We start from the raw sequence: 25,751 nt of genomic DNA on the forward strand, positions 1-25,751 counted from the left end.
CTCCTCTGGGACCCCTAGTGCAAATATTCATATGCTTGATATTGTCCCAGAGGTCTCTTAAACTATCAGCATTTTTAAAAATTCTCTTTTTCTATTCAGCTTGAGTGATTTTCACTATCTTCCAGTTCACTGATCTGTTGTTCTGTATTATCTAATCTACTGTTGATTCATCCAAATGTATTTTTAAAATTTCAGTTACTATATTCTTTAGCTCTGTTTTGTTCTTCTTTATAATTTCTAAGTCTTTGTTGAAATTCTTACTGTGTACATCCTTTCTTCTCCCATGTTCATTGAGCTCCTTTGTGATCATTACCTTGAACTCTTTATTGTGTAAATTGTTTATCTCCACTTTGCTTAGTTCTTCTCCTTAGGGTTTCACGTTGTTTCTTTGTTTGGGACATATTTCTGTCTCCTCATTTTGCTTAATTCTCTGTGTTGATTTCTGTGTATTAGGTAAGTCAGTTACATTTTCTGATCTCGGAGAAGCGGCCTTATGTAAGAGACATCCTATGGGGCCCAGAAACCCACTCACCACAGGTCACCAGAGGTATGTGTTCTAGGGGACCAACTTCTATGGATGCACTGGTTCACAGGGGTGACCACCAGCCCAGTTGGCTGCCAGGCTTTGTCTTGTGTGGAGACTGCTGGCTGCTGGTTGCTGGGGCTGTGTGGTCCCTAGGCTGCTGCCAGCTTACTTGTGGGTGGGATCAGGTCCCTGGGTGGCTGATTGAGGGAGGACTTCAAAATGGCATTTCCCAGTACCAATGTCCTTGTGATAGAAAAAGCTCCCCCAAAATGGCTGCCACGAACATCTACACCCCCAGGTGGAGTCCCAGTTACCTCCTGCTTCTCCAAGACCAACAAGTAGGTCTGACCCAGGCTCCTTTGGTATTACTACTTCTGCCCAGGTCTCCCATATGCAATTCCCACTGGCCTTCAAAACCAGATGTTCTAGGGCTCATCTGCACTGGGGTCCAGTGCAGGACCCCCAGGCTGGGGAGCTCAATGTGGTGCTTGGACCTATTCCTTCTTGGGGAGAACCTCTGCAATTGTGATTATCTTCCTGTTTGTGAGTCTCCTACCCTGGAGTGTCGGTCTTGACTATACTATGTTTCCACTCCTCCTACCTGTTTCATTGTGGTTCCTTCTTTTTGTCCTTACTTGTGGAAAAATATTTTCTGCTAGTCTTCAGGTGATTCTCATTGATAGTTGCTCTGTAAATAGTTGTAATTTTGGAGTGCCCATCGGAGGAAGTGAACTCAGGGTCTTCCTACTTCACCATCTTGGCCACACTCTCCCCAACTGTATTTCCTCTTTTGAATTGTCAGCCCATATTTCTTGCCTGCTTATCTTTCATAGTCTTCATACTTTTCTCATAAACTTTGTGTGCATCCTTAATATTTTATAGATATTAAATTGTGTCATATCTGATGTAAATATTTTGTGGTACATTTTATTTCTTTACTACTTTTAAATCTTAAGAATACTTTAAACTTTTATATATTAATATATCTCCATTTTTCTTATTGTTATTTAGAAGTTTAAAAAGTTATTATTCCTCTATAGATATGGCAAATAAACGATTCTATTTTCTGCAACTTCTTCCCTAATTTGATGTTTTATATTTAGCTCTCTAATTTGACGTCTCTAGACCTTTTGTTTTTCTTTAGCACAAAAGCAGAAACAGACAAATTAAAATTCCGACTCTCAATTCCGACTCTCAAAAGGAGTAAAGCTACTCCTTTTTCTTACACCCAGCAAAGAATGAAGCATGATTCTGTAAAGTGCATTTATTCATTCCACACCTCACCATCCATTCCCCAGCTCCCCAGCCCCATGACAATCAGTGCCCTTATTCAAATAGAGTATATTTTGGTGATTAGTATAAAGTAATTTCGAAAATATATTTCAAAATGCTAATGAATTATTTTAACATGACATTTAATAATTTATCTTTCACTACCCATTTACATTTTTTTAACTTAAAGACTTCATTATTTTAGAGTAGCTTTAGATTCAAAGCAAAATTGAGAGGAAAGTACAGAGATTCCCCATATGCCCACTTCCCTCACACATGCATAACTTCCCCTAGTTTCATCATCCTCACCAGAGTGATATGGCATGTGATATGTCACATTTGTTACAACTGATGAACCTGCAATGAGACATCATAATCACCCAAAGTCACCAAAAATGTAATTTACATCCCTACCCATTTTGCATAAATTTACTCATCTTTCTGAGGTTTATGTATACATACTTGGTTCTACCCCATTATTTTGTATTTTTATATAATATCAAAATTCCTTAAATATTATTATAATACTTTATTATAGATTTTAATATCTGATAGGTATTTATCTCCCTGTTGCTGCTCTTTAATACACTTGTCTTGATTTTATTTTACCTGTTCATTTTTCAAATGATTTACATTTTAATGAATTTTTAAAACTCCTTTTCAGATTTTGATAGAAATGCCATCAAATATAATTTTAAACACTTGTAGAACTTATAATTGATATGATGCATTGAATTATTATGGAAAATTGACTGTTGTGCCTCAAACATTCAGAAAGGCTGGACAAAATATACAAATAATACTAAAATATTTAAATGCTTAACCAAATGCAAACCAAAAAACAGGAGAACATATAGGGTAACAAAATTTGTAAAAATAAATCTAATTGAAGATACAAAAAATATTTAACAATTGGACCATATTACCTCATTTATATGTGAAATCTAATATTAATTTTTAAATTAAAAAAAAATGTCTCCTAGAAACAAGGAACTGATTGGTGGTTGCCAAAGGTGGGGGTAGGGATGGATAAAATGGATAAAGAAAGGCAACAGGTACAAACCTCTAGTTATAAAATAAATAAATCCTGGGGACGTAATTTACAGCATGGTGACTATAGTTAATAACACTGTAGTGCATATTTGAAAGTTGCTAAGAGAGTAGATCTTAAAAGTTCTCATCACAACAAAAAATAATTTTTGTTATTATGTGTGATGACGAATGTTAACCAGACTTCTGGGGTAATCATTTTGCAATACATACAAATATTGAATCACTACATTGTATACCTGAAACTAATATAATGTGGGTATTTTTCACTTTTTTTTATACAGCACGTTCTTATTTTTATCCATTTTATTCATATTAGTGTATATATGAAAATCCCAATCTCCCAATGCATCACACCAACACACCCTGCCACTTTCCCCCTTTGATGTCTATACATTTGTTCTCTACATCTGTTTTCTGGTGGCATCTTTAGGATTCTCTATGTATAGTATCATGTCATTGGCAAACAGTGACAGTTTTACTTCTTCTTTTCCAATTTGTATTCCTTTTATTTCCTTTTCTTCTCTGATTGCCATGGCTAGGACTTCCAAAACTATGTTGAATAATAGTGGTGAGAGTGGACATCCTTGTCTTCTTCCTGATCTTAGAGGAAATGCTTTCAGTTTTTCACCATTGAGAATGATATTTGCTGTGGGTTTGTTGTATATGGCCTTTACTATGTTGAGGTAGGTTCCCTCTATGCCCACTTTCTGGAGAGCTTTTACCATAAATGGGTGTTAAATTTTGTCAAAATATTTTTCTGCATCTATTGAGATGCTCATATGGTTTTTATTCTTTACTTTGTTAATATGGTGTATCACATTTATTGAGTTGCGTATATTGAAGAATCCTTGCATCCCTGGGATAAATCCCACTTGATCATGGTGTATGATACTTTGAATGTGTTGTTGGTTTCTGTTTGCTAGTACTTTGTTAAGGATTTTTGAATCTATATTCATTAGTGACATTTGTCTGTAATTTTCTTTTTTTGTAGTATCTTTGTCTGGTTTGGGTATCAGGGTGATGGTGGCCTCGTAGAATGAGTTTGGGAGTGTTCCTTCCTCCACAATATTTTGGAAGAGTTTGAGAAGGATGGGTGTTAGCTCTTCTCTAAATGTTTGATAGAATTCACCTTGGAAACCATCTGGTCCTAGACTTTTGTTTGTTGGAAAGTTTTTAATCACAGTTTCAATTTCAGTGCTTGTGATTGGTCTGTTTATATTTTCTATTTCTTCCTGGTTCAGTCTTGGAAGGTTATACTTTTGTAAGAATTTGTCCAATTCTTCCAGGTTTTCCATTTTATTGGCATACAGTTGCTTGTAGTAGTCTCTTAGGATGCTTTGTATTTCTGTGGTGTCTGTTGTAACTTCTCCTTTTTCGTTTCTAATTTTATTGATTTGAGTTCTCACCCTCTATTTCTTGATCAGTCTGGCTAATGGTTTATCAATTTTGTTTATCTTCTCAAAGAACCAGCTTTTAGTTTTATTGATCTTTGCTATTGTTTTCTTTGTTTCTATTTCATTTATTTCTGCTCTGGTCTTTATGATTTCTTTCCTTCTGCTAACTTTCAGTTTTGTTTGCTCTTCTTTCTCTAGTTCCTTTAGGTGTAAGGTTAGATTGTTTATTTGAGATTTTTCTTGTTTCTTGAGGTAGGCTTGTAGAGCTATAAACGGCCCTCTTAGAACTGCTTTTGCTGCATCCCATAGATTTTGGATCTTCGTGTTTTCATTGTCATTTGTCTCTAGGTATTTTTTATTTCCTCTTTGATTTCTTCAGTGATCTCTTGGTTATTTAGTAAAATATTGTTTAGCCTCCATGTGTTTGTGTTTTTTACATTTTTTTCCCTGGAATTGATTTCTAATCTGATAGCATTGTGGTCAGAAAAGATGCTTGATATGATTTCAATTTTCTTAAATTTACGGAGGCTTGATTTGTGATCCAAGATGTGATCTATCCTGGAGAATGTTCCATGCGCACTTGAGAAGAAAGTGTAATCTGCTGTTTTTGGAAGGAATGTCCTATAAATATCAATTAAATCTATCTGGTCTATTGTGTCATTTAAAGCTTCTGTTTCCTTATTTATTTTCATTTTGGATGATCTGTCCATTGGTGTAAGTGAGGTGTTAAAGTCCCCCACTATTATTGTGTTACTGTTGATTTTCCTCTTTCATAGTGGTTAGCAGTTGCCTTATGTACTGAGGTGCTCCTATGTGGGGTGCATATATATTTATAATTGTTATATCTTCTTCTTGGATTGATCCTTTGATCATTATTTAGTGTGTCTCCTTGGCTCTTGTACCATTCTTTATTTTAAAGTCTATTTTATCGGATATGAGTATTGCTACTCCAGCTTTCTTTTGATTTCCATTTGCATGGAATATCTTTTCCATCCCCTCACTTTCAGTCTGTGCGTGTCCCTAGGTCTGAAGTGGCTCTCTTGTAGACAGCATATACATGGGTCTTGTTTTTGTATCCATTCAGCAAGCCTGTGTCTTTTGTTTGGAGCATTTAATCCATTCACATTGAAGGTAATTATCGATATGTATGTTCCTATGACCATTTTCTTAATTGCTTTGGGGTTGTTTTTGTAGGTCCTTTTCTTCTCTTGTGTTTCCCACTTAGAGAAGTTCCTTTAGCATTTGTTGTAGAGCTGGTTTGGTGGTGCTGAATTCTGTTAGCTTTTGCTTGTCTGTAAAGCTTTTGATTTCTCCATGGAATCTGAATGAGATCCTTGCTGGGTAGAGTAATCTTGGTTGTAGGTTCTTCCCTTTCATCACTTTAAGTATATCATGCCACTCCCTTCTGGCGTGTAGAGTTTCTGCTGAGAAATCAGCTCTTACCCTTATGGGAGTTCACTTTTATGTTATTTGTCGTTTTTCCCTTGTTGCTTTCAATAATTTTTCTTTGTCTTTAATTTTTGCCAGTCTGATTACTATGTGTCTTGGCGTGTTTCTCCTTGGGTTTATCCTGTATGGGACTGTCGGCACTTCCTGGACTTGGGTGGCTATTTCATTTCCCACGTTAGGGAAGTTTTCGACTATAATCTCTTCAAATCTTTTCTCTGACCCTTTCTCTCTCTCTTGTCCTTCTGGGACCCCTATAATGCAAATGTTGTGGCATTTAATCTTGTCCCAGAGGTCTCTTAGGCTGTCTTCATTTCTTTTCATTCTTTTTTCTTTACTCTGTTCCGCAGCAGTGAATTCCACCATTCTGTCTTCCAGGTCACTTATCCGTTCTTCTGCCTCAGTTATTCTGCTATTGATTCCTTCTAGTGTAGTTTTCATTTCAGTTTTCGTATTGTTCATCTCTGTTTGTTCTTTAATTCTTCTAGGTGTTTGTTAAACATTTCTTGCATCTTCTCAATCTTTGCCTCCATTCTTTTTCCGAGGTCCTGGATAATCTTCACTATCATTATTCTGAATTCTTTTTCTGGAAGGTTGCCTATCTCCACTTCATTTAGTTGTTTTTCTGGGGTTTTATCTTGTTCCTTCATCTGGTACTTAGCCCTCTGCCTTTTCATCTTGTCTGTCTTTCTGTGAATGTGGTTTTTGTTCCACAGGCTGCAGGATTATAGTTCTTCTTGCTTCTGCTGTCTACCCTCTGGTGGATGAGGGTATCTAAGAGGCTTGTGCAAGTTTCCTGATGGGAGCGACTGGTGGTGGGTAGAGCTGACTGTTGCTCCTGTGGGCAGAGCTCAGTAAAACTTTAATCTGCTTGACTGCTAATGGATGGGACTGGGTTCCCTCCCTTTTAGTTTTCTGGCCTGAGGCAACCCAACACTGGAGCCTACCTGGGCTCTTTGGTGGGGCGAATGGCAGACTCTGGGAGGGCTCACACCAAAGAGCACTTCCCAGAACCTCTGCTGCCAGCGTCTCTGTCCCCACGGTGAGCCATAGTCACCCCCCGCCTCTGCAGGAGACCCTCCAACACTAGCAGGTAGGTCTGGTTCAGTCTCCCCTGGGGTCACTGCTCCTTCCCCTGGGTCCCGATGCACACACTACTTTTTGTGTGCCGTCCAAGAGTGGAGTCTCTGTTTCCCCCTGTCCTGTCGAAGTCCTGCAATCCAATCCCACTAGGCTTCAAAGTCTGATTCTCTAGGAATTCCTCCTCCTATTGCCAGACCCCAAGTTGGGAAATCTGACGTTGGGCTCAGAACCTTCACTCCGGTGGATGGACTTCTGTGGTATAAGTGTTCTCCAGTCTGTGAGTCACCCACACAGCAGTTATGGGATTTGATTTTACTGTGATTGCGCCCCTCCTACCGTCTCATTGTGGCTTCGACTTTGTCTATGGATGTGGGGTATCTTTTGTGGTGAGTTCTAGTGCCTCCTGTCGATGATTGTCCAGCAGCTAGTTGTGATTCTGGTGTTCTCACAAGAGGGAGTGAGAGCACGTCCTTCTACCTAATATAATGTTATATTTCAGTTATACATCAATAAAAGTTTTAACATTTGGGGAAATTATAGCGCCGTATAGAAGTACATAAAAAATAAATGGAGTAATTTATAAATACTTCTTTGCAAATAATTACATCTCCATTGTTCTTTCCTATATTTATTATTCCTTTTGTGTTTTGTTTTAATTAATGGATTTTATTTTTCAGAGCAGTTTTAAGTTTGCAGAAAAGTTGAGCAAAAAGTACAGGGAGTTCCCATAATACTCCCCTGCTCCCTCTTCCCTTATTATTAACATCTTACATTACTGTGGTACACTTGGTACAATTAATGAACCAATATGGATGCAATATGATTAACTTAAGTTCATAGTTAACATTAGGGTTCACTCTTTGTTTTCTGCAGTTCTACAGGTGTTGACAAAGACATAATGTCATGCATGCACCATTACAGTATCATACAGAATAGTTTCACTGCCCTAAAAATCCCCTATGTTCCACCTATTCACCTCTCCTTCCTTCCCTCTCCCAGAACCCCTGACAACCATTGATTATTTTATTATCTCTATATCTACAATTTTGTCTTTTGCAGAATGTGATATAGTTGAAATTATACATTATGTAGCTATTTCAGATTGGTTTCTTTTAATTTGTTTTATGCAGTTAAGATTCTTCCATGCCTTTCAATGGCTTGTTAGCTCATTGCTTTTTATTTATTATTTCACTGTACAGATATGCCATAGTGTTCATCCACTTACCTGTTAAAGGACAATTAATTAGTTGTTTCCAATATTTGGAAGGTTTCTCATTCCTTTTTTCTGTCTTTCAGTGTGAATTTCATTAGTAAATAGGAAAGATGACAGTGGGCATCACTGTCATATTGTCCTTGAATTTAAAAGAATGCCTATACTTCATTCAAGTACTATGGTGGCTTTGTGCTTACAAAAGTTCATCATTCTTCTGGATTCTTAAAACTGCATATGGTTTTAAAATATATTTGTTGTAAAAGGTCAAGAAGGGAGATTCTTCCAAGAATCAGTTTTATCTTTATTCAAATCTGCTTTAAATATGTCAATAAGGTTTTATACTTTTTAAAAAAATCTACATAGTTAACTTTTTAAACAATATACATTTTCACCTATTTGAAATTTATGTTTTCTTGAACAATTTTACATATTTGTTTTAAAAAACTTTAAATGCTTGGAAGAATTAATATCATTAAAATGGCCATACAGGGCTTCCCTGGTGGCACAGTGGTTGAGAGTCTGCCTGCCGATGCAGGGGACATGGGTTCGTGCCCCGGTCAGGGAAGATCCCACATGCCGCAGAGCGGCTAGGCCCGTGAGCCATGGCTGCTGAGCCTGCGCGTCCGGAGCCTGTGCTCCACAACGGGAGAGGCCACAACAGTGAGAAGCCCGCGTACTGCAAAAAAAACAAAAACAAAAACAAAACAAAAACCAAAAATGGCCATACAACCCAAAGCAGTCTACAGATTTAATGCAATACCTATCAAAATATCCATGACATCTGGAAGAATTGTATAGATGATCTTATTGGCAAAGCAGAAATTGAGGCACAGATGTAGAGAACAAACGTATGGATACCAAGGGGGAAAGGGCGGGTGGGATGAACTGTGAGTTTGGGATTGACATATATACACTACTATGTATAAAATAGATAACTGATGAGAACCTACTGTATAACACAGGGAACTCTACTCAGTGCTCTGTGGTGACCTAAATGGGAAGGAAATCCAAAAAAGAGGGGATATATGTATACATAAAACGGATTCACTTTGCTGTATAGAGAAACTAATACAACACTGTAAAGCAACTATATTCCAATAAAAATTAATTTAAAAAAATACCCATGACATTTTCCACAGAACTAGGACAAATAATTCTAAAATTTATGTGGAACCATAAAAGACCCAGAATTACCAAAGCAGTCCTGAGGAAAAAGAACAAAGCAGGAGGCATAACCCTCCCAGACTTCAGACAATGCTACAAATCTTCAGTAATCAAAACGTGTGGTATTGGCATAAAAACAGACATATGGATCAATGGAACCAAGTAGAGAGCCCAGAAACAAACCCACACACCTGTGGACAATTAATCTTCGACAAAGGAGGCAAGAATATACAATGAGGAAAAGACAGTCTCTTCAGCAAGTGGTGTTGGAAAGTTGGACAGCTGCATGTAAATCAATGAAGCTGGAACATACCCTCACACCATACACACAAATTAACTCAAAATGGCTTGAAGACTTAAATATAAGTAAGACACCATAAAACTCCTAGAAGAGAACATAGGTAAAACATTCTCTGACATAAATCATACCAATATTCTTAGGTCAGTCTCCCAAGGTGATAGAAATAAAAGCAAAAATAAACAAATAGGGGGACTTCTGCAGTGGTCCAGTGGTTAAGACTCCATGCTTCCACTGCAGGGGGTGCAGGTTCAATCCCTGGTCAGGGAACTAAGATCCCATATGCCGCACGACATGGCCAAAAAATAGAATAAAATAAACTTTTTTAAAAAGAGTAGGAAATTTCAGCATATGTAGACATTAAAAAAAAATGGGACCTAATCAAACTTATAACCTTTTGAATAGCAAAGGAAACCTAAACAACATGAAAAGACAACCTACAGACTGGGAGAAAATATTTGCAAATGATGAAACAAACAAGGGCTTCATTTCCAAAATATACAAACAGCTCCTATAATTCAATTACAAAAAATCCAAACAACCCAACTGAAAAATGGCAGAAGAACTAAATAGACATTTCTCCAAAGAAGAGATACAGATGGCCAATAGGCACATGAATAGATGCTCATCATTGCCAATTATTAGGGAAATGCAAATCGAAACAACAATGAGGTACCACCTCACACTAGTCAGAATGGCCATCATCAAAAAGTCTACAAATAATGAATGTTGGAGAGGGCGTGGAGAAAATGGAACCCTCCTACACTGTTGGTGGGAATGCAAATTGGGGCAGGCACTATGGAAAACAGTATGGAGTTTCCTCAAAACACTAAAAATAGAGTTGTCATACGATCCAGCAATCTCACTTCTCGGCATATACCCAGACAAAACTATAATTTGAAAAGATACATGCACCCCGATGTTCGTAGTAGCACTATTTACAATAGCCAAGACATGGAAGCAACCTAAATTTCCATTGACAGATGAATGGAAAAAGAAGATGTGGTATATATATACAATGGAATACTACTCAGGCATTAAAAAAAATGAAATTATGCTTTTTGCAGCAACATGGATGGACCTAGAGATTATCATACTAAGTGAAGTCAGACAGAGAAAGACAAATATCATGTGATATCACTTATATGTGGAATCTAAAATACAACACAAATGAACATATCTACAAAACAAAAACAGACTCACAGATATAGAGAACAGACTTGTGGTTGCCAAGGGGGAATGTGAGTGGGAGAGGGAAGGATCGGGAGTTTGAGGTTAGCAGATGCAAACTATTATATACAGGTTGAATAAACAACAAGATCCTATTGTTTGGCACACAGAACTATATCAATATCCTGTGATAAACCATAATGCAAAAGAATATGAAAAAGAATAAATATATGTATAACTGAGTCACTTTGCTGTACAGCAGAAGTTAAACACAACATTGTAAATCAACTCTACTTCAATCATTTTTTTTAATTTAAATGTTTATCAGAGCAAGGTGATATATAATCAATTCATATTTTCTATCATGACTTTGAAACTTTCTAGTTTTTATTGTTAGTAAAATTCAATTTGTGTGTCTGTATATGTATATATATGTGTGTGTATTCATACATTATATTCTTACAAAATTTTTCTAGTTACTTTCTCAAGTATTTCCATTAACTCTATGGGTTTTTTTTTTTCCCTTTAATTCTTACACTGTGATGTTTTATCAGGTTTGGGACGTAAGATTACATTTCCTCTATAGAAAATACTTTTGGAAGCTTCCAGCTTCCAAAATGAGCTGTGTAACATACCTTTTACTTTGCTGAGTGTGCTTTGTTTTTCCATGTATTTAATTTTTTCTCATTAGATCTGTAGTAGATTACAATGAATTAAAATCCTCTCCTTTTCCTTTTATTTCACATAATTTTGCTGCTGTTATTTTGTGCATACATCAGTGTTTTATTTGTGCATGTGTTAGTGCATTAGTGTTACACACTCATTATCATTTATACCTTATATGGTCATGATTATCTTTCATTTACAATATCTTTTCTTTGCATTTTACTGTGCCATTTTTGCTACCCTTTTATACCTTTGGTCTATTTGTTTCCAGCACATATCTCAGAGCAACCAATCACTGGGACTATACTCACCATAGTAGTCACATCTCAGCCAGGCATGGCATTCTTGCATCACATCCTTTCCCTGAGAATATTTAAATACTACTCTATAACCTTCTGACTTTGATAGTATGATAGAGAAGTAAAAGCTATACAAATTTTAATTCCTTTGGTCTTTAATTTTAAGATGGGAAGGGGACACGAATTTTATACTCTGAAAGATATGAAACAGCCAGAATGGGTCTTGTAGATTATTTTTCCTTTTTTTCACCTAAGATAGAGTAAGACACTACTGTCTCCTACTTCAGTTATTTTTTTAACATTTGTATTCCTCATGTATACTATTGACTATCAATATATTCTCTTATTCTGACTTTTCATTAAGGAACTCCTATTTTCTCTCATATTTATCTTTTAGTTAATTTCTTATGTTTCACCACATTATACTCCACTAGTCCAACTTTCTGAATCATTGTTTCTGCTGTGTATTGTTTTTAGAGATGATGTGAATTGATTAACAAGAGAATTCCTGCCTTTTCTTCCATATCCTCTTCTATCATTGCAAATAGATAACCACCTTCTTCTAAAATTCTATACAAAATGCATTTCAAGTATTATTATCTGAGTATTCAGAAAATTATCTTAGGAAATTTGAGGGAAAAAGTCAATTACCTGGTCTCAGTCATAAGTGAGTTCTACACTACAAATGAGAAAGGAAAAGGGAAAGTGGAAAAATTTTTAAAGGACATCATTGTAGGGTTCATAATCTTAATTCAATTAAATTTAGTTCAGTGGGTATATCATTGAAAGATAGGCACACTCTCAGTGTTGAAAGTCAAACTTAAGTCCTAACCACTTCTGGATGTTACCTACAGACTAGATATTGGAATGATTTATCCCATATCATCATGCCACACTGGTTTTGTACACTAAAGTTTGGGGCCAGAGTTTTGAAAGACCTTGCATCAACTCTTGCCTGGAGAAGAGAGCAACCTGGAGCCATGAGGTCTGGGGGCGGTTTGCTACCAAAGCAAAGCTGACTAACACTGTTAGGTTTGGGGTTGTATCTGTTTGCTAGGACTACCATGACAAATTACCCCCAACTGGGTGGCTTAATCAACAGAAACATTCTTTCACAGTTCTGAAGGCTAGAAGGTCAAGATCAAGGTAATGGCAGGGTTCGCTCCTTCTGAGGGCTGTGAGGGACAATCTGTTCCATGTCTCTCCCCTAACTTCTGGTGGTGTGCTAGAAATCTTTGGTATCCCTTGGCTTGTAGATGTATGACCCTGATCTTTGTCTCCATTTCATGTTCTCCCTGTGTGTGTGTCTGTCTCTGGGTCCAAATTTCCCTTTTTTATAAGGACACCGGTCATATTGGATTAGGGTCCACACTATTGACCTCAACTTAACTTGATCATCTGCAAAGAGACTATTTCCAAATAAGGTCACAGTACTGGGGGTTAAGACTTCAACATCCTTTTGTTGACTATAATTCAACCCACAACAGAAGGGGACATCAGATTAGCAAAGTTAAGTGAGGGTTTCAGTTTTGATCAGTAGCAACCTTCCCATACCGTGTTTAGTCAGTGGTCACCAAGATAGGGACTAAATCAAGTTAGCTATTGCAGGTGATTTTAATCCTGCTTCTTCAGTATGAAGTGTATAGAAATCCCTTCTGTGATTTTAAATATTCTTCAATATTTTTATTTAGGCCAATGAAAACATTTTCCTTCTAGATTAAATGATCTCCTATGCTTTTTTGAGAAATTAGGAGAGGAGGCCTACTGGTGTTTTTCCCTAACTCAGCCATCTTCCTAGACATTATTCATTGGAGATTATTGTCAGGAAGAACAGTTCTCTGCCAATGTAAATCAAATTAAAACCGCAAACACATGGTATAATTTCTACTTTCAAAAATCCAATAGGAATGCTTAAGACAACATCAATGGTGATTATATAATGATTTTCATCGACTCATCTAACATTTTATTATGCCCTGCATTCAGTAAGGTGCACACACACACACACACACACACACACACTCAATTGGTAGTAGCCAATCCAAATTAAGTGGAAAAGGTCTGTATTCACCTGTAGCCTTCAAGCCAATTAAAGATAATAATAATGGAAACCCTCAAAGATACTCATTTTCTTTCTTTTTCTTTTATACTTTTATTTTGGCATGGATACTTTCACGCAGATACTTTCTTCCATGCCTGTATTTCCACAGTTTCATCATATTAGACTCCAGTATTTAGGACTTAGGTTTTAGTGGTTGTGCAAGGAAATGGTTGTGAAGTAATAAGTGAATAAATGAATGAATACAAGATCAGTTTTACTGAAGAATATGGTTTTCAGCCAACACCATCAGTTCCCATTATTCCCTGTGATAGCACTAATTTCTAGGGCCCTCTATCATTAAAATATTCCTGATTAAATAAATTGAACTGATACTTATAAAAATACTAGTTTTGATTTAGGTTAAATTTATAAATCTTTCTACTAAGTTAACACATACTATATTATATGGAATATTATACCATCAAATTTGTATTCTGCCATCACATTTACTCTATATTAAAATATTTATTATTGGCCTGAAATCATAGGAACCCTTACCTCCACCATGGTTAAGTGAAGTGTATCATATCAGTTACTGGGTTTCCAAAGCTCTAGGACCTAGAAGATAATTGGATGCTGGAAAAAGCAGTCTTAGTTCCAAGGTTTTCCCTCTACTGTGCAGAAAGATTGGCAGTTCCAATTCCATCACCCAGAGGTCACACTGAGTCTGGAATTTCAAATGCAGTCAGAGTGGCTCTGTCTCTGGTGGTTGGAAATGATCATTGACATTCAGACAGATAGTCATCTTTTTAGCATTTCTTTTCTTTTCTTTAGTGTTTACCTTCAATATGACTGTCATTGCTGAAACGACCTAGGAAAATAAAAAGGATGAGGATAAAGAATGACAATGCAGTAGGAAGAATAAGGGCTGAGCAGTCAGAGCATGACTTTACATAATGTATGAAAGGTTATAATGCAGTTATCTTCCAGAATTATTTTCTGTACATACCTAATTGACTGCCATGTCATTAAGTAGAAGTCTCATTTATTTTATTGTTTTTTTCTCAAGCTGCTACATGAATTCAATATTTCATATTCATCATATAACATAGAGATACTTTCATTTGTCATGGATAGTACAAGGAATGAAAGAGGGGTAAAGATTCAGAGGCAAATAAAAGAAAGGAGAAAAACTCAGGATTCAGAGAATTCTAACTGTACAATCCAATACAGAAGAGGGTGTGGAGGTGGCTGGGAAGTAAACTCTAGAACCCAATCTGAGACAAAACTTCCTCCTGTGCTTTCTGGGAATCGAAATCCTACCTGTCAGAATTATATTATTGAAATGGGATAAATGCCTTGTGTAAACAGGTTAGAAGTGGCTCCTAGGAGTGATGAATGTGAAGCAGAGGATGGTGTGCAGAATCTTGGTCAGGGTCCATTGCCCTCAGATGATGTCATGGCTGTGAAATACAATTTATTGTGATACTGTTTCAATTGATTAAGGAGTCTACAGTGAGCTCAGAGCTCCCTCTAGCCCATTACACTTGTCCGTTACACTGCCTAGGAGTCATGAAATTGAAGTGCTGGAGATGTCATGTTGGTGTGAGCAGCAAAGGTTTCTGTGGGTTATATTAATGTTGCACAGACAGACATACCCCTTTGGGGTGGTGGTGACAAAGCTATAGCAGTGAAGGAAGAAGCCTTTCCATACGCATATCTTCTATTCTAAGGTCATCTCTGTATGTCTCTGACTCTTAGGCACTGGTGCTCATGGACACTAGGGCTGAATATCCCTGAAGAGACCTTCTTGGGGTGAGAATGCCTCACTTGTCCCCAAATAATACAGCCTAGACAACAAGACACCAACCTGGTGATTTCAGGTGTCCATCAAATATGCAGTAGAGGACACTCAAGCATGGCCAATCGCTTCTTCGCATCATGTAGACTTCTTGGCTGGACTGAACATAGATATTCCATTTCTGGGAATTCAAATGTTATTTCTTCAGATGGGTTCGCTGGTGATTCTACCACGGTTGCTACAGAAACACTCAAACCAGAGTTCCACATGAGGATATATTTATCAAGTAAACCCAGCAGGAGACCTGCAGTGGAAGCCCTCATAGAGGTAGGATTTGAACATGGTGGGCAGCCAGGTAGACATACTAATTAATGCTCCTCCTTTTATCACAGGCTGTACTTAGTTGGTACAACTACCCTGCATGCAAACCTAAAGAAATTGTTCCAGGTTGAGGAACAATGGGATAGCAGAACTAGACTAGACCAGTTCCTTTCCACTAGTAGATTGGGTGGATTTCCCTGTGGTGAGGGTAGTGTCTCTTGAACCATGCAATCTGCCTCACCACAAATTTCACCTCAGCACCCTCCCATATTTGCCATCACCTGCAATGGACCTACTTTAGAGATGCCAAGAGCAAGGAGGAATGAACAGATACACTCATGGGATTTTCTCTCTTCCTTGGACAGGGACCTGCCACACCTTCATGCTCCTGCAACTGAACCACCATCTCTGGCTGCCCTTCAGAGGAGGTGAGAGGAGATCCCTATTCTGGCTACTGCCTAGCTTCTCAAATGCCTATCAGTTCAGAAAATGCAGAGGTTAACAATAATATCAGTAAGATAGTACTGTAAAATAATGAAAACAATAATAAATGTTACTAAAAGTTTATTATATTCCAAGAATGTGCCAAGTGCTTTACATATATTATCTTTCATATTCCCACAAAAATTCCGTGAAGTAGATACTACTGTAATCTCAGGAATATGAGATGGATAGGCTGAAATCACTTCCCTGAGGTCACATATCTAGTAAGTAGTAGAAGAAAATTGAAATTCAGTTCTGTCAGATACCAAAGTCCACACTCTTAAACATGTTCAGGAAATACACACACACACACACATTTTACATATACATATACATATAATATACAGAAGAGAAAGATTATTCTCTGAAGAGCAATTTTGCAAGGCACTCTAATTACCTACTAAATATCCATTCCCCCCTTCTTTCTTACTAACCAAAAGCCTGATCTAGGGAGTATGTCAGATTTGTCCAACTAAAAATCTTGGTTTCCCAGCCATTTTTGCAACTATGGGTGATCCTATGACTCAGTTCTGGCCAATGACACATAACTGGGAATGTACTGTGAATTTCCAGTTCTGGTCAATGACATAACTGGGAATGTACTGTGAATTTCTTTCGGGCTAGCATATGGATTTGTTGGTTGGAGGTGCAGAGCTATTCAGAGACCAGGAGGAGGGTATTCACACAATAAAAGTGGTAGAGTGGGAAAATGGAAGAAACATGAGACCCTGATGACATCATAGTCCTACTGAATAATTTCTGGACTTTGTGTGAAGAAAACAAAGCCAACCGTATTTGTTTACACCATTGTCTGATGGATTTTCTTCTGCTTTTAGCAGAGTACATTCCTAACCAATATAAATATTAATGAACACTAGTTTCATATCTCATAGCTCAAATTTTAGAATTAAAAACTCTTGTTTCCTAAGTCATGTTGTAGTCGGGTCTTCCTTGGTAGTGGGCATTTCTAGACTGCAGCATTACCCATCCCAAACTACAAAACTTTTCTATATGCTTCTCACCATGGTTAAAACAGCAACACAATTATGAACAAAAAAACACCATGTCGCAGGCACATAACAGCTCTGGTGCTGCCTCCTGATTAGTTAAACTAAATTACCAGAGACTGGTGGGGAAGAAATACTGTGATAGCTCCTGCTGCTCTCCAGCCAATTTGAACTTTTTCCTAGAATTATTTTAGATGTTATTATCACCCAAACACCTGCTGCTATGTAGGCAGGAAAACAAGCCCAAAACAAATGAGGAAGCAAAACATACTAAGTTAAAAACAAATGAGCACAATCCCTAAGTATAGGATACAAATCATAGCCTTCAAATTTGAGGGCCAGTTCTCCTGGTTACGAACCAGTCTCTAAGCTACTGTAAATGCCCAAACTGAAAAAAGGAGAAAAAAATCATCCAGGTAATTTCCATGTTGGCTTCTCTTCTTTTTTCTCTATGCTTTTTGTAGAATGGAAAAAAGTATTTCAAAGGGTACATTCTTATCTCCTTTCCTCTTTTTGCAGCAAACTCAGCTGCAACTTTATTTACAGCAGTATTTTTGCCCAAAACATCTTTAAACTTCTCAAAAGCCACACACATACAAAATAGTAGGTAGTAGGGGAAAACTGTTGATATTAAATATAACTTTATATGATTTGAACATGGAAAATTGTTGGGGTCTTTTTGAGCTCTGTTGACTCAGTGGACAGGGGCGGGGAGTTGGGAGAACTACTCAGAGCTTCTAAACTGAATAATTTAAGACTGGTTCTTAGAATAAATACTACATTTCCAGAGCCTTTCTTTATTCCTAAGACTGCCCATGAAAAGGGTTCCTCTTCACTTCCTTCTTAATTGAGTTTGGGAGAAAGGAACCAAAGGAGAAAGAAATCAAGATCCAGGGTCGGATGACCCGACTACAACACGACTTAGGAAACAAGAGTTTTTAATTCTAAAATTTGAGCTATGAAACTAGTGTTCATTAATATTTATATTGGTCAGGAATGTACTCTGCTAAAAGCAGAAGAAAATCCATCAGACAATGGTGTAAACAAATAAGGTTGGTTTTGTTTTCTCCATACAAAGTCCAGGGCTGTTTCTTGATGACAGCCCTTTGTATAGAGATAATTTTGTTCATGACTGTTCCAACCAGTTGATAACATCATAACCAGTTGATGCCTGGTTATCATGTGAAAGGCCATCAGAACAGGGTACCAAACTATCTTCTCAAGGGTCACACACAGCTGTTCTGGGAAACTGTATTGCATACCGTGTACAATTGGGGAGGAGAAAGTCAGTGGAACACAGGGAGGTGGTGATGGAATCATATGAATGACAGATGGGGATAGGTTTTTAGTAGTTGCCATAGTAGGAAAAAACTTCAAGGACAGAGAGATCAAAAGAGGATCGTTATAGAAAGCTTTCTGTATTGGATGAAAGTGCTTGTGCTGTCCCTCGAAAACCTGCAGTGATGATAGACATGATCCTTTAAAGTTTCTGGTAATGAACAGTAATTCTTTGAATGTAACGTGAATCCTTAGGTGACCAGGATTACACTGGTTGTATATTGGGGGCCACCAGACAGGTTGTATGAATGTAGGTGCAGAGCTGGCCTATGCTGAAACAAAGCACTAACAAAAATCCAAGCCCCACCAAGCACACCAACTCAACTCCTAGAAAAATAGTGTCAAACAGTGTCAAAGAACAGACGCCAAACATACAGTGATCGTTTTTGGAATATCATTGCAAACCCAGACAGACAGTTTGGGAAAGAATACCATTTTAAATTGTGTGTTCTTGGTAGAAAACCAGATGTAGGCAGCATTATATGAATTTTCTAAATTTATGGGAGTCTAAAAATTTGCTTATGAAGTTACCTCCTGAAAATTGGTTTTTAACCTAGACTTGATGATCTTTCTCTTTCTTCAGAAATTAGTCTTTTTTTCCTAGAAGAATTGAGGGGGCAAAGGCAGATATCCTGAGACTGGATCCAGCCTTTTGCTCTTCCTAGCATACTGAGACCTGATAGTTTGGACTTTACTTTTACTCCAGATATTGCAGTTAAGGAGACTTTTGAATTGCTGGTCCTGTCTGCTGTCTTTCTTCAGAAACTGAAGAAAAAGATTTCGAAGCATGGTTAAAAGATGTGGTAGGGCCAATAACAGCCCCATGATCCCTGCTTCCTTCATGCCTTTATATAAGTTACCCCCCTTGAGTGTGGACTGAACCTAGTGACTCACTAGTGAATAAAATATGGCAAGAGCCACGTGATGTCATTTTCGAAGCTAGGTTATGAAAAGACTATGGCCTCTGTCTTGGGAAGCTTCTCTTTTTCTAACTTGCTGTGAAGGAATCCAGTTGCCATGTTGTGAACTGCTCTCTGCTGAGACCTACATGGCGAGGAGCTGACGGCTCCAGTCAGCATCCAGGGGAGACCAAGGCCTGCCAGGAGACATGTGAGAAAAGCTGGAAGCAGTGTCTCCCTCAATTGAGCCATGAGGTGACTGCAGCCTTGGCTGACACTTGACTGCAGCTTAAAAACAGTCACTGAGCTAGAGGCACCCAGCTAAGCTACACCTGGTTTCCAGCCCATGGAAACTGTGAGTTAAATACATGCTGTTTCAAGTGGCTAAATTTGGGGGTAAGTTGTCATGCAGCAATAGATAACTAATACCACTATCATGAATGTAAATCCTCAAAGGCTGAGAAGTGCTACAGACTAGATAACAATACAGTTGACCCTTCAACAACGTGGGAGTGAGGGGTGTTGAACCTCCATGCAGTTGAAAATTCACATATAATTTATAGTCAACCTTCTGCCCTCTGTACACATGGATCCTCCATAAACACGGTTTCTCATCCACAGATTCAAGCAACTGCAGATTGTATAATACTGTAGTATTTACTATTTAAAAAAACTCTCATGTAAGTGAACCCATGCAAGTTCAAACCTGTGTTGTTCAAGGGTCGGCTGTACACAGAATTCAAATTTCAGTGTTAGTTATGGACTCAGGTCTACCCACTAGGACTTCTAGTTTATTGGCAAGTTTTCTCTCCACCCTGGAGGATGTACCCTACAAAGTAGCAAACAGAGATTCAGGTCAAGCAGCCAAGGGAAGGTGTCTTGTGTTTGGTTCCTACTGAACTTCTATAGCGAGCTCTCCACCAGGACTGTGGATCATGCTTACAGAACCAGAGAATCATAGTTCAAGTCCAGGCCCAGGTGATTTATGACCAGTGGTGTAGGGTAGCTGGCTACAACTGGTCTGGGAGGACCTATGGTGCACATTTCTTCCCACTCCCACATCAGTGTCATGAAATGGATAGTTGGAGATTGAGTATGGTGGCAGTATTTATACCAAAAAAATTTTTAAATGCTACAAATCAAGGTTTTGTCCAAAAAGTCAACTATTAAACATTTACCAGCAAACCACTGTTTGTAACCAAGAGCTGCTAATCCTCACAGACCCAAGGAGCCACCTGAATTCCATTTCTGGTGAAGTTAATCAAGGCTGAGGGAGAGAAGAAGGTGATCACAGCTGCCCTCAGGGAGGAAGACAAAATAGAAAGTTGAGCTGGGACTGGAAACATCACTGCAGACTTGGGAAGCCTAAATTGATGCAAGATGCCTCAGTCTCTTGAATTTGGATTCGTATAAGCAAGATCCTGGTAGCTACTCTTATCACCATTTAGAAGATACCGATACTAAGAAGTAGAGGCTTTTTTTCTCTTTCAGCCATCTTTTTATTTATAGTTTGTGTTTAATGCAAATCAATTCCATAACAAGAGAAGTTACTATGAATCAAAACATAAATACACAATATACAATCCAAAATAGATGTACAGCATTCAGGTATGAAACAAAAGAGAATGTTCATTCACACACACAGTAGCTTGAGATCTGTTGGATATGGTTGTTCCAGTGTAGATTTCTAAAGATGGAAAAAAAATGACTTTGGTTATCAAGACTATTGTGGCCATATTAGATTTCAGAACATCTAAGCATCAGTGTGTGACCATGCGAACAAAAGACTTTAGGGAGTGTCTATTTTTAAAAAGGTTTCTGTGCATCAAGGCAGTTGTGAAAAGATTTACTTTCCAAAATCAAGCCCACTTTAGGCTTTGGACCAGGTTCTAACTATCTAAAAATACTGAATGATAACATAAAGTGTTCCAAATGTGGCTATTCTGATTCAGTTTAAAAAGAAGTATTTACAGAAAAGAGTATAAAAGTTTTTCTGAATTTAATGTAAGCAAGCTTCCAGTCTTCTCTTACCAAATATATTTGATTTATAGTTTAGCTCCTTCACATATTTGCTTTTTAATTTTAAGATTTGTCAATCTTACCTTCAAAACAGATCATTTTTTAAACTGTAAAAAGTATTCGACATATGCAGAAATAAAAAGCATTTTGAAATTAGCTGAGATCAATGTAATTCTACTCTTTGTTATCTGTTTAGCTAAATGAATCTACTGCTCTTTTTGAATAAGAATAGTTGGTAAGTATATAAGCAAAATGTACTCATTATGCTTGGATTTGGGGTAGATTCCAATCCATCATTGCCCTGGTACATATCAATGACTATATAAAAATTCAAATGCAATGTCAAACCCAAACCCTAAGGGAAAGAGTTCAGTTCCCAAGAGAACAGCGATAGCTTAACATAAAATTTTCTCTAGAGTACATCAGCATTAAATTAGTACTGCTGAAACAACACATTGAGCATTTACAGTAACACCTGGAAGTTCCTTCTAATGTACATATAAATAGAATCACAGAAGCTTTGTTTTGCCTCATTGTTTTATGGCCTTATAAATTTAATGAACAAATGAAAACTGAATCTCTGTTCCACATCCCATTCTTTATCTCTAGGTAAGATAAAATCTATTCTCACTTTCAAGGTAGAGTTTTATGTGTCCATACTTCTTAAGCCACATTTAAGGAAATCATCTCTTAACTAATTTTGGATGTTGTCTCTCTTCATCTTGTACAGGAAACTCCAGCAGATTTAATATTGGCATTCATCTAGTCAAACCCTTCACATGCTCTTCAAACCAATCAAATTTGGGATCCTCAACAGTTTCTGTCAATAAAATAAGGTGTGGAACTAGCAGATTCATTCAATGAAGATCTGTTTTGTTTTTTGTTTTTCCCTTGTCACACTGGATGTCTGGATGCCATCTGAATTGGGTTTAGAGGATGGGAAGTATAGATGATAGATGTTTCTTGGCCTGAGTCTCTTAACAGTAGAGATGTAGAAGGGAGACCGAGATCACCAAGAGACTGGCTGTTGACTGCAGAGCACCGTCACTTGCCTTGGTGGTGGCATTTGCTGGATTGGGGGCAGCTGAGGTATGCTGGGAGGAATTACTTGAAGGTGTTACAACAGTTGTTTGATTTGAATTAACCTGCGTAGGTAAGAGTAGTGCCAGGAGCAGCAGCCCCAGTCCGAGCCTGGCCACCATCGCTCTGCCCATGTCCGCTCCGTCGGTGCACAGCGCGTCTCACTGGATGCGGGGTGCGTGAAGGATTGCTGGCTCCCGGCGGACGCAGGCAAGGTCGAAGTAGAGGTATTAAGTAGTGTTCCAGGGCCACAGAATTAGTAAGGGCAGAGCCTACACCTGAAGCCTGGTCTGTGTGGCACAGCAGCAATATTAACAAGATGCTCTACTTGCCCTCACTCTGCTTTGTCTTCTGGCCCTCTGGCATTTTAAATCACAATAAAAACTGTAGGATCAATGGAAAATGAGAAGTGGTTACAATGAAAGACTCATTATGGAAACCTGGAACATGTCTGGGGACAATACCAAAATTAAAGAATTCCATTCAAGATGTTTTAAAAGAACAGAGCATAAAGCCCACTGTACAGAAACAGCTTTGCAAGATGAGCCAACACAGCATATCCAATGGCTTTAGTTTTCCATGTTCTCAAAACGAGAATGTGGCAATGTGTGGAACTCTCTCTGAAGTCATCAGAATCTGGACCACATTTTCTAAGGTTCATAGTTCCATCATTTGGAGTCCTCACTAGTGAATTTCATGAGCTACACAAACATAAAACTAATTTTTTAAAATTCAAAGTTCAGAAAAAAATTCAAAGCCATATAATAGACAAACATTAAGTAAGACCTGAAAGTCATACTAGCTTGAAGGCAAAACAAAATGAAATCAGATAGTATCTGGCCTTTTTGGTTGCATTAGAACTATAAATGAAGCAGAATTCTCTAATCCCAACCTTAATGACAAGAGAAACATGCATATATATGAACATGAATCAAGATTTCCATGGACAGCTACTGAGAAAGTGTGCTGCCTGGGTGACTTGAAGAGATAAAAGCTAAAGGTAGGATATCTAGGTGCTATATTTGTACAGAAAACACTAGAGATACCATAAGCAGTTTTTCTGATACTACAACATTTTTAAAAGGAGATTATAGAAAAAAGTATTTGCTAAAACACAGAAAATCAGATATCATAGGAAGATACAAAAAACAAAATTAAAAAAATTAACCCAATCAGATAAAACATAGCAGAATGCTTTGCTTTCCATTGAGCCACCACTAGCCCCAATAAGAGGCCAGAAAATTACTTAGTCTGTGTGCAAGCCCATTCCAGGAACTAGATGATCCATACATCTTTAATATCCTTTCACGAGAGCATTCTTGGCTGAACACTTCATTAGGTTTTTACTCCTTGCTAGATTCTGCCGTGTAGCACAGCCTTAGATGCTTGTGAAGCAAAGTGTCAAAAGCTTACATCATGGGGGTCTTTTGAGCACATTGATGTAGGGATTTTATACCGTTAGAGAGCACATATTAAAAGATACGATACCTTTGTCAGACATTATTTAAAACAATAGCATCTTATAATGGTTACTTCTAGAAGGAGTAGTGATTACAAAAGGCACAAAAGGGCTTCAGGGGGTACTGCTATGTTGCTTTTTGATCTAGGTGGCTTACATGGGTATTTTCCAAATTGTGAGACTACATCAAGCTATATACTTATGATTTGTGCACTTTTCTGTATGCACATCATACTTCAATAAACATGTCACTAAAAGCAAACAAATGACAGCTACTTGAAATCACTACCCTACCCATTTTGGGAAGACTGATATTCAAATATTTATGAAGCACTAAATAAGATCGGGGGCTATTCCAGGTGCTATGTGACAGGGCTTCTCTTCCTCCAGGAGCTTTCTATTCAATAAAAGAGAAATAACCCACCATTAATCCATGCAGTGTCAATAAATAACATGGAATAATAAGCAACAAGTTTTATAGAAGTGATGTAGTTGCAGCAACTGGGTTATACAAGTTGGAAGAAGGAAAGATCACTTTTGGTGGTGAAAACCATGTTATGAAATATTCTATTGCCTCTCTCCCCACCCAGTGTCCTGACTCAAACTTGAGGCTATAGTGGAAGCAACCAGTCTTAGTGCCCAATCCCCTGCCATGGTCCAAGAATGGGCACATGGCTCAGCTACTCAGAGTTATCACCTATGTCTCTTGGGAGGAAAAACTCTGAGATAAAGAGCAGCCATGAGCCATGTTCCCCCATATGCAAATGCCAATGTGAAAGAATGAAGTTGATATGCAGAAAGATGCAGGGGGAGTAAAGAGCCAGCAGGAGGATAGGGCCCAGCAACACTACTCTCCCTTGTTCCAGAAAACTCTGGGACTCAGCGTTGTCCCTGCCCTTTACATAGTTTGGGGTATTTATGCCAATTAATTTCCAATTTTGCCTACACTAGTTCAACTGGGTTTGGTCATCTGCAATCAAGAGCCATGACTAAAACATTCCCCTCACTGAAATCTGTTTTCTGACTGCAAAACTGAGAACACAAATATATAATGCAGAAGTTTGTAATAAAGGTTAAATACTTTACTATGTGTAAAGACAATTGTTCAATATTATTTCCTTATCAATGTCCCATCAATGTGAGAATTTACATCACCCATTCAAGGATTCTCCAAACTAGGATCGACCTACATTGCCTCTGATTTTATACAGCAGCTGGGTAATCCATAAACCATACTCCTAGCATCCAATAAAGGCAAAGGGTAGACTGATCTCACATATTTCCTATGACCCTCCTTTCTTTTTCCCTAATCGGCTCTCATTCCAAACCCATTCTCCTCTGGTTCACCAGATTGTTCCCTGTTCCAAATCTGACACGACCTCTGATCTGTTATAGGATTTCATGCTTGTTCTCCACAGCATTTTACTTTCCAATATCCCAAAGAATTTTTTTACTTGATCCACCTCAAACGCCACCCCTCTTCCCAGAGACAAATTAAGCATATAGTACTTAATTTGGTCCCTTGAATTTCAACCCCTGTCGAAAGCTATGTGGTCAACACATCTCCTGGTTGAGTTACTAAGCCAGTTTTCACCCTTTTCCAAGGAAAGAGTACCAACAGCCTCAAATGACCTCCAAAATACCACAAGATTTAACAATTATAGCTAAAATTCATTGAGCACTTATGTGAGAGGTTCCATGCTAAAGATTCATGTTTGT

The 25,751-nt window shown here is 37.9% G+C and overlaps 1 protein-coding gene across 1 annotated transcript; it reads right to left on the reverse strand.

The window, feature by feature from the left end:
* Positions 1 to 22,470: 22,470 nt before the first annotated feature.
* On the reverse strand, positions 22,471 to 23,011 carry LOC149749451 (signal transducer CD24-like). The gene has a single exon (XM_089910061.1). It carries the CDS (start codon positions 22,705 to 22,707, stop codon positions 22,471 to 22,473), a length of 237 nt encoding a protein of 78 aa, XP_089766187.1. The 5' UTR covers positions 22,708 to 23,011.
* Positions 23,012 to 25,751: the final 2,740 nt, after the last annotated feature.

The sequence above is a fragment of the Delphinapterus leucas genome, chromosome 4 (assembly GCF_059928025.1).
Source record: "Delphinapterus leucas isolate spDelLeu-1000000601 "Yukka" chromosome 4, BTC_Dleu_Yukka2, whole genome shotgun sequence".
Taxonomy (NCBI): Eukaryota; Metazoa; Chordata; class Mammalia; order Artiodactyla; family Monodontidae; genus Delphinapterus; species Delphinapterus leucas.

Bases quoted from the DNA above. Each gene is read 5' to 3' on its own strand.
- LOC149749451 (XM_089910061.1), bottom strand. From the start codon at position 22,707: ATGGGCAGAGCGATGGTGGCCAGGCTCGGACTGGGGCTGCTGCTCCTG.